We start from the raw sequence: 10,064 nt of genomic DNA on the forward strand, positions 1-10,064 counted from the left end.
CTTTTCTCAGATTAGTCATAGTTTAGTTAAGTGGAAATTGTGGCAGAGGGAGAAAAATGAATCCTAACATATTCAGTGAAATATATTGTTTAAATTTAGTATTTATAACTGATGATGTAAGAATTCTTTCTTACATCAGTACTTCTGCAAAAAGTCAAATAAAAAAACAACAAAGCTATTTAAGGTCAAATTTAATCTTCTCACATTAATCAACATGTTAATTTCAACAGCCATAATTCATCAGACACAAAAAGACACAAACCCAGAGGAGCGTTCAAGTGTTTAATTGTCTCCCCATTACTTTTAGGCAAACATTCAAATAAGGACAGCCACACTTTCCTTTTAAACAATATAAAATAGATAAACCTTCAGGACAAAAAAAATTAAATAGGAAAAAACAAAACAACTTACAGTGTAGGGTGTTAATAGGAAAATTAAAATGTCAAATGATGTCAAGTCTACTTTAATGCCGGAGTTTTTGAAACCCTGTTCTGCGTCTTTGTAAAATTAAATAACTACTACACTTGTCCAACACAGGCCAGTTCCCCGTTTTTCAAATCTTCTGTAATACACACAGTTCAGGAACGAGGAAGCAACCAACAGCCTGTCTTTTCTCTTTCTGTCTGACTCGGCTCGGCTCTCCGCACCCTAGAAGAAGAGAGGTCGCTGAGGGTCACCCCTGAACTGTGGCTGCACACACACATATATTTACCACTTAGTTTAAGTGCTTCATTATTACCCCAGCAGGATCTGCCCTCCAGTCTGAGACACTGGTCGGACAACGGTGCACAAAAACAACGTCTGTGCTGTTGTTTCCTTAAATTCAAACAAAATGCTAATGACACAGATAGAAAGGAGGAAGTTTAGAGAGATTTCAGGTCACTCTTGCTCTTGCATTTGATTAACTCCTGTTAGTTTAAAAAAAACAAACATTTCTAAAGTAAAATGTCAAAGAAGAGCGGAGAGTTCAGGGGGAGAGGAGTCACGTCGTACCTTCTACTTTCTTCTGTGTCACTTTAGGCACGTTGAACACCACAGTAGTGAGAAATATTTGATTTGAAACAAAACTCTTGTCTGTGCTCAAACCACGTCAGTCTTCTTATATATATATTTGTCACAGCTTCAACAACTCAAATGTGTTAATTCTCTTTAAGAAAAAAAAAAACCCAAACAAAGAAACCTACCTCCTACTGTGTGTGGAGTGTGTTCTTCAAACTGAACTGACCTGAAGAGAAGAAGACTTTGGTTTAAGGTGCTAAAGGACAAGGGCTTTAAATGTGTTTAACAAAACAACAATACCATAGTAGATGTGACGTCTGTGAGAGAACTGATGTGAATGAAGGGTAAAGCTACGGTCAGTCATCGCTGTGCAACACTACGGTGGAATGAAGTCACTTGGTTATAATAATACACATTAGACGTCACTACGTCTGCAGGAGTTCTGTGGAGCGACCTCACTCTTCAGTCCTGCCCTTCATCTCTACATTGTTCCTTTTAAACCTACGTGTGTGTTTGTGTGTGTGTGTGTGTGTGTGTTTGTGAAATGTGACTCGTAACCAGTGTGTTACGTAAACTCCTCTGTTCCTCCTCTGGAGGAGGCAGAGGTCAAGCGCTCGCTGCGTCCTCCTTCTTATCTTTTTTGCCCTCCCCCTCGTTCTCTCCCGTGTCGCTGACGTCACGTCTGCGCTTGCGGTTTCGAGCGCTGGCCTTGGTCGTCGGCAGCGAGTCCATACCCAGAACCTTGTGGATCTGACGGAAGGCTAGCAGCCGCAGAGCGTGCTGTGAAGAAGGAAGAGAGGTTCAGACGTACTGTCAGTCTGACGAGTTTGTCGTGGGAGAGAATCATGAGATCGACACACGTTTCCGTCAGAGTCAAAAGAAAGATAGTTTCAGTGTTAAACCGACCGCCTCCACTGTATTTGGTTAAAAATAAAAGACTGAAAAACTAAACTTTTTTTTTAACATTTCACCTGTGCACTGGCAGTGATGTCCTGTGTTCACCTGTGCACTGGCAGTGATGTCCTCTCTGGCCTGTATGGTCATGGTTTCCAAAGCATCTGTCGGATCTTTCTCACACGGGTCCATCAACCCTGGTCCGTCTGAGGGAGAGAGGGGAACCAGAGGTCAAAGGTTAAAAAGAAAATATAAATTATATTTAAGAATAATATTCATAGAGAAAGATATTAAAAAAAACATTTTGTTTGAGTTTACTTTGGTGCCAAAGATAGAAAGACACGTTTCCAGTCTGACGTATGTTGTGTTAAAACAGTACTTCTCAAACAGTGGGGCGGGGGCCCCCTTGGGGGAAATGCGGTGAGGTGCCAGGGGCCACGAGGGGTTTAAGTGTACCACTGCTGTGATGACTGAATGATAACAGGCCTCCAGTCACTAGGTGGCAGCAACTCATACAGTGGTTTGTACAGATGGGCATTAATAGAACTTCAAAATTAAATATCTGGTGTCGAAATGTCTTTTTGTATTTCTCTAACCTGGGAGCAGGATTCCTGTAGAGATGCACTCCAAGACTCTGCGCATGGCCTCCCCTGGACTGAGTGGAGGACCTACAGCGCTGCTGATCACCTTCTCCACCAGCAGCTCCATCGCCTGGTGACAGAAAAACAGAGCAATCTCAGTACATTATTAAAACGCCACAAACTTAAGCTCGGATAGAAAGACTAATCATCTCTGGCACGGACGCAGTACATTCATCATATACTGCGATACTAGAGACGTGAGGATATATTATACAGATGCTTACCCAGCTGGGCATCTTCCCCCACGTGGGCACCCGCTGACACAGGTCTCTCAGCACCCTGATGATGATCACGCAGGACTGCAGCCCGTTGGCACGAGCCTTTGAGAATGAAATGAAATGAATGCAGTTAAACAAGTGAGATATCTTTTTGGACTAAAACAGACGATTGGAATTAGAATTTGATCTGTTGAGGAGAAACACACATGGTCGTAGTTTACCACAGAGTACTGCAGTAGTGGGAAAAAAAATTTTTTTTTAGTTCAGTGATGAATTTACCTGGAACCATTTGGCGTGACGGAGCGCCGCCAGGTATTCAAGACATTTCCTCTTATTCAGAAGATCAGTGGGTTCCCGCTCAGCGACACCTGCTGGAGATAACATCGTCTCATGACAGAGTTCAAACTTAAGCACAGTTTGGTTTATGACAGAAACGTCTACTAAAACGTCAATGTAGCTTCGCAGAACGGGGATTTGATTCGATAAAGCAGCAGCTGTTGGTCGATTATCTGATGTGACCCGCACACGTCTCATTGTTTGTTGATGAGACGAAAGTCTCTTAGAAAACGCACACAAGCGGTTTGTCAAGTAACTTTATCTAAACATCAGCAACTATTTCACAATACTTTTGGTTTTTACATTTACTTTTTCTAATGTTGTCAAACTGACGCATCAGAAAATGATTTATTCTTCACATGTGATGTGAGCAGTGACACCGGTCACTCAGCTTCATGAAATACTTACAAGGAGAAATGTTTGACTGTCGTACACTTAACGATGGTCTGAAAGTAAAATGCATTTTACAAAAAAAACAAAAACAAATTTCATCTGATGCTTAGCTTGGCACGAGGTAAGTCCCGTCAATTTTATCTGAGACAAAAATGTCTCTGCATCTACGTTGTTTTAACGTCTTGTTTTTTGTTTCTATAGAATTTGTGAAATCCTGAACGCCACATTAGCGAGGACGCCACCAAAAACAAAGGATACAAAACTAACGAATTGATTTGATTTGCATTCAAAGTAAATGACTTCTGACGAAGTTCAAAGTCTTTTGTTGCATAGAACGTTTACTGTAAGTGGTTTTGAGAGAACGGAGTTGGTTCACATCTATGTCATAATCTCAGCACAAATTTCCTTTAGTCACAATTGCACATACTTGTCAATCGTGCAGCCTTAACGTACATCAAGACAACATAAATTAATACAACAACAACAACAAAATAAAAAGAATCAAACGTCTGGGACTAGTTTAGTCCACAGTCGGTCCTCTACAAGGAAAATGTACGTGGACAGACATGGGACACTTTTTTTTGTCACATTAAAAAGCGACAAAACGCAGAATTTGGCCAACTGAGATGGGCGGTGAGTTCACACCCTTAGCTGTTGGTCTTTCCACACTTCCTCAGTCACTGGAATTGCAGTAACATTAGAAGACAGTCGATGTCTAACAACAGAAATACAAAAACATGAGGAGTAGTTTGAAGTCTACACTATCATACCACTCAGAATCCAAGACCCGGCTCCACTGGGCAGAGCAGGAACCAGTCATGTCAACACAACTGAAACCCCCCCCGCCCCCCTCCCCTTTGTGTAGGACGAAGAAGAGGGCGGTCCTACAGCGGGAACGGTCCATTACTCATTTCTATTCTTAGTGGTATGTGAACAAGTGTGGTCTTCAGATTAGGCTGTGACTTGCTTAGGTCTGCTGATCCAGATGTCGGGACACTGGTCAACAAACCCAAGCAAATGTGAAATATATAAGAACAAAACATCTACAGGAAGTCACGTTCTTAAAATTGGAATTCAAACAGTGAAATACTGACAGTGGTCGAAGAAGGTGTTTGCAACGCAGTGATCAACGCGTTGATCACTGCGAGGCCGTAAGTGACTTTCCAACACCATGTCAGTGATAATGCAGGGATGGCAGATAAGGAAACAGGAAGTCGACGGACCTCAATTTCCCGATACGAATTTGCCCCGCCCCCAAAAGCAGTGAGAAGCGAAGGGTTTGACTCACTTTTGAGTTTTTAAATCACACACTTTCCATCACTGGGCATTATCTCAACAATGATCAGCACTCCAGTCACCATCTGTCTGTTTTCTTCCTTAAGAGGCTTTATCTGAGTGTGTGTTCATAAAATAAACACACACACACACACACACCATCACACTTGTGGCATAGAAAGGTCGGAGAGCCCGGCTTTTGATTCCCATGGTGTAAAAAAACCCGAAAGAAACTGAGAACTTATATATATATAACTAGAAAAAGGTGGGGGAATGGATGCAGCTGAATAAATAAAAGTGGTCTTTGATCAAGTCCCACTTGTCATTGTGTCGTTTTTTTTTTTTTTTTTTCCAGTTATAACATTAACTTTTAAAGGTGTGACTGTGAAGCGAGGGGGTGGATAAATACCAGGGTCACAGTATACGTGTATGTACAGTGTGTTACACACAAAGCCCAGAATTTTCTGGTACTGAAAGCTTTGGCTTCTCTAACCTTTCTCAGCCGGTTTGCCTCCCGCCTGCTTGTCCTTGTCAGAAGCAGGGTCCTCCCTCATCAGCGGCGAGGTGAGAGAAATGGTCACCTGCATTTTGGGCTCCTTGCTTGAAAATATCAGGATGTTGGCCTCCTCGGGGTGAGCCTGCACCTCATACTGATCTTCAGAAAAAGTCTGCCGGTTAAAAGGACACTTGAGATTACTCACTACAGAGGAGGAGTGTCGGGGCAAAAGGTGGGGCAGGAGATGCCGTGTTGGTCGAGGCACTGGATCATTTTAACTCTTTTGGAATGACTTGGATTTGTGCTTCATCCTTTGCATTATTAGCAGTATCTTTAACAATGTTTTGAACATGAACAAATGGGCCGTTACGGGGGACAAGTCCTCAACTCACTCTGTAGGATTCAGGTGTCATAACCAGGCAGTAAATCTAAAGATCAGTGAAATGCACCTTTAATCAAACACGTGTTACAGCAGCAGGGGGAAGAGGTAAAAGTTAAAAAAACAGACCTGCCCTTGTTTTTGGGCAACAAACCTTTTTTTTTTTTCCCTCGACCTGGAATAGAAGTTTAAACAGTACTGTTCAGTCAGTAGAACAGAATTTAATACAATCTGCTCTGATTTAAAGTTGTTTTCTTTATCCTAATATATTTGAGAGGCTGCCCCCCCCCCCTTAGTTAAAACAACATGACTCAGTTTGTCATTATCCTGCTCCTACGACCCAGGTCACAAGGCAGTGGATGACAAACACGATGTTCCCTTTTTTTTTTTTTTTTAAAGTCTACAAAACCACAAAGTAAAAAAATTCAACATGATCCAAATAACAAGTGGAAATGTTTGTGTTACGAAATCAACCTTCCTCAAAACAGCTCATAAAGACAAGAAAACAAAAGACTTCTTTATTTGACTTTTTGCTCGGGGGCGGGGAAGGGGTTTTCTTACCGACAGTTCTTTGGGCAGTTGCTTCACGATGTTCTTCAACAGAGAGATGGTTGGTTTCTTAGCGGTCAGAAGAATGAGCTCCACGATTCTGTCTCCACGTAGCAGCAGGCCTTTGGCCAGGATTCCAACCCTCATTACGCCTTTTAGCAGCCGAGACGAACTGTCAGTACTATTAGAGACGAGAAAAAAAAAAAAAAAAAATCAAAGATAAAAGATTTACAATCAAAGTTTGTATGAAGTCAACCTTAAGGGGCTCAAATACATTTAAATTTTTTTTTTTTTTTTTTTTTTTTTTACCCTTTGTCATCTCCTTCAGCAGCGTCACTGGCAGCAGCTGTGTTCTCCTCCAGCAGGGAGTCAGACACCAACTTCAGTGCTCTCTCAGTGTGGGAGACAATCTTCTGCACAGCCTGCAGCTCGTCTTCTACTGGGTAGATGGTGGAGTGTCTGGCCATGATGTGACGATCATCCAGTGAGTCAGGGCGACGCACGCACGACTGTGGGGACGATTGACACCAGAACATCAGGCGTTAAATCAGAAGACAGCTTTGTTTCTACAGTGATAGTTTTTTGTTTTAAATCTCACCAGTAGAGGGGGTACTGGCATCCCAGGGCGGCTCATTAGAGGTGGAGGAGCCATTCTGCGCCTCTGGTCCCCCCAGTACATTTGGTCCTCCTCCAATCTCCTCCAGTACATGTCCTGCTCGTAACGTCTGCAGAGGAAACATGTTATTAAAAAAAAAAAAAAAACATAAAGTATCTATAAATAAAGCACAAAGCTACAACTCTAATCTTGCCTTCCTGTAAATCCATATCTGACTAAAAAGAATTGCAGAAATCAGGTGTGACTCTGACTTCACACGTTATTTTGAGTACATATACTTTAATTAGAAATACATAGACTAGTCAAAAGGAAGTGATAAAAATGTGTTGTTGTGTAGATAACTAAACAAAAAACTAAAAAAAAAAAAAAAAAGTTATTTTCATTTGGCAAGAACTCTGTCAACAAACCGTTTATTTAAAGACCCGTCATTTACACTGGAGTAACGTGAAAAAACCCCTCAGCTCTCGAAACAATTTCCATCATGTGAGTTCGGAATTTCCCATTTGCTCGTGTTGTCTTTGAATCCTTCTTCATTTTTGTTTCCTTTTCTAGTCTAAAGTGTAAAAATGTGTAAATCTAACGACAGAGAAGGATCTGACTCATTCATTTGTGACAAAGTTTCAGGCCACAAATCTGACCTCATCTCCAGGTGCCAACGCTGCTCGTCGTCTATCAGTCTCTTCAGCACCAGTTTGTGCTTCTGCTTCTTCAGCTTGCTCTCTTGCAGTTTCCTGGCCCGGTTACTGGGCTTGATCTCTACAGGGAGTTCAGGGTTGACTTTCTTCTACAGACACACAGGGCAGAGAACGATCAAAGAAACCTGACAGAACAATCATGACACACTGGTCAAATACATGTCAGTCAAATGTAGGTTCTGCCCTTTGCCACGTATTTTCTGAGCATGATGAATGTCTGCAGTTGGATGGTCTCAAATATTGGTACTTGTCGCCACCCAGTGGCAGCTGTCATTAAAGACAGGATGTCAGGCAGCTTGTGTACAGTATTAGTCTGGGGATCACAGAGTAGGACGTGAAGTGCTTGTCTACGTCTGGTGAAAGTTGTGTGAAGGTTGTTTCAGGCTACAAGTGCGTGGTCCTGGTTAACCAGGTGCCGAGTGTCTCACCTTGTACTGAAGTCTGTGCCTTCTTCCCTTCAGGTGCATGTCTTTAGCGTTGGGATCATTAAAACTGCATTCACAGAGTTTACAGTGAAATCTAATCACTTTCCCATCATCGTTACAGACCTGGAAGAAGAACAGAAATTGAAATAATTAAAGACCTGAAAAGAAAATCATGACCGAATCATGATACAAAAGCTTGGATCAGTATTTGTTCATCTTGAGGCTGAGGTCATGTTTTTTTTTTTTACCTCCTCGACGTAGTTGTCCCACTGGCTGGACGTCACCTTGGCCACTGGCTCTGTCTCCGTCCTCATCGTCGCTCAGAGACTCCACCTTCCGTATAGACTGGACACTGGGCACCTCCACCTTTGGAGCCACAGCTGCAGGTTCAATCTTCACTGCTGGGCTGCTGGTGGGTTTAGTAGCTGTGAGAGCCAGAGGTCAAATATTAGACAGAAAATCAAAACCAAACTGCTCATATAACTCCACTCCACTCATATATTTAACACTTATATATTTATCATCCGTTTTACAAATCTGTGAGCTAAAATACTAAACGGAACAATTAACATGGAATCAGACCACTAGGATCTGGTTCTCTACATGATTTCATCCCAGATGTCAGTAACCTGGTGCTGTAGTGAACAGACCTAACTCTGCTATATGTAAACTGAGCCATAAACTTGATAAACTTACAGGTGACAGCAGTCTTGGGAGGAGCAGGAGTCAGTTTCTTGGCTGGTGGCGCTGACTTGGACAGTGTGTTCACAGCCACCTTTGATGCCGCAGAGGCAGCTGAGGCGGTGGACACCGAGGGAGACGGTGCAGTGGACACTGCAGGTTTCCCGGCTGTTGAGGTCGTGACAACTGGAGTGGAATTCACCAACACGGGCTCAGTAGAAGGTATAGGTTTGCCCAGCTTGGTGTGGAGTTTCACCACCTTTCCAAGGTTGACGAGGGGAGACAGAGAGACAGGCACTCAGTCAAAGCTGATGATATTCAATCCCACCCTAAGGGAGGCTTCATGCAAAACTTGAAAATGTGAAACATTATCATTTGCAGAAACAAGTTCTGCCATGACTGACTGTACTGTGAATTTTAGTAACTTTTTTTTTTCAGCCTACCTTCTGGTGCTTGGACCCACGGATATGGGCAGCGTAAGCATCCACTCCAGTGCAGGCGACGTCACACAGTTCACATCTCAGCTGAGTCTGAACGCCTCTGCTCATGTTGTTAGTCCCCGTCTGTCCCCCTGACTTCAGTGTTGCCTCCTTCTTTTTATGTTTCTGACCCTCAAGGTGCTCCCTGTATGTCTGGGGCAGTTAATCACAACAGTTAATGAGCTGAGGATAACCAACATAAAAAAAACACAACAGAAAAAGTCTAAACATTCCATAATAATCCACTTTATGTCCCACCTGAGGACCTGCGCAGCTGATCTTGCAGATGTCACAGTAGTGGAGCTGCGGTTGCTTTGGCGGCCCTTTGGGCTTCTGCAGCTTGTTCTGGTGAAAGGCCGGCTTTTTGTACATGTTTCCAGCTGGGGCTGTCACCATGTTGCTCCCAGAGTTGCTCCAGGAGGAGCTGGTCAGTTGTTTGAGTGGAGGGTGAATGGACGGCTTCGGCTGCTGGAGTTGTTGCTGCTGCTGGGGCGGCTGATGAGGAGGAGGAGGATGAGGCTGCTGCTGCTGTGGCTGGGCGAGAGTCTGCTGAGCAGGCTGGTAAAAGGAAGGGGTGGCCGTGGAGGTGTAGCCAGTCGAATCATAACTGGAATAATTTATGCCTGAAATTCAGAGAATAGAAAAAGAAATGGAGGTAAATAGGGAATGGCAGAAGCTCTGATCTCTGAAATGCGGTATGAAATAGTCAGTCCATCATCATCTTCTTTTTTTTTAATACCCGGGTAGGAGGTGGCGGCAGCTGTTGAGCTGAAGGTGGAACCAAGTGAGTAGGATGAAATGGTAGTCTGAGGCTGTTGGACGCTGGTGGACACCGGGTAGATGGTGTAGCTTGAGGACACAGGGCTGACTGGAGACAGAGTCTTCAGGGCTGTGACCTGCCTTTGAGGAAGAGGAGGCGGCTGACTGTACACCGTGGAAGGTGCTGGACTGTAAGCACTCTTCACTCCTACTGAAGGGACAAGAGGGA

At 43.4% G+C, this 10,064-nt stretch overlaps 1 protein-coding gene across 1 annotated transcript in view; it reads right to left on the reverse strand.

Moving 5' to 3' along the window:
* Positions 1-268: 268 nt before the first annotated feature.
* The window catches only part of zfr2 (zinc finger RNA binding protein 2), a 13,790-nt gene continuing 3,994 nt past the window's right edge, over positions 269-10,064 (reverse strand). The window contains 17 exon segments of the mRNA XM_017031278.2: positions 269-1,779; positions 2,002-2,099; positions 2,490-2,604; positions 2,759-2,854; positions 3,032-3,120; positions 5,250-5,424; positions 6,193-6,361; positions 6,490-6,689; positions 6,779-6,905; positions 7,435-7,580; positions 7,920-8,039; positions 8,165-8,180; positions 8,182-8,341; positions 8,613-8,856; positions 9,041-9,229; positions 9,335-9,699; positions 9,816-10,046. Of these exon segments, the coding sequence (XP_016886767.1) occupies positions 1,606-1,779; positions 2,002-2,099; positions 2,490-2,604; positions 2,759-2,854; positions 3,032-3,120; positions 5,250-5,424; positions 6,193-6,361; positions 6,490-6,689; positions 6,779-6,905; positions 7,435-7,580; positions 7,920-8,039; positions 8,165-8,180; positions 8,182-8,341; positions 8,613-8,856; positions 9,041-9,229; positions 9,335-9,699; positions 9,816-10,046 (2,714 nt within the window). The 3' untranslated portion in view covers positions 269-1,605.

Source organism: Cynoglossus semilaevis, chromosome 2 (genome assembly GCF_000523025.1).
Source record: "Cynoglossus semilaevis isolate Cse_v1.0 chromosome 2, Cse_v1.0, whole genome shotgun sequence".
Lineage (NCBI taxonomy): Eukaryota > Metazoa > Chordata > Actinopteri > Pleuronectiformes > Cynoglossidae > Cynoglossus > Cynoglossus semilaevis.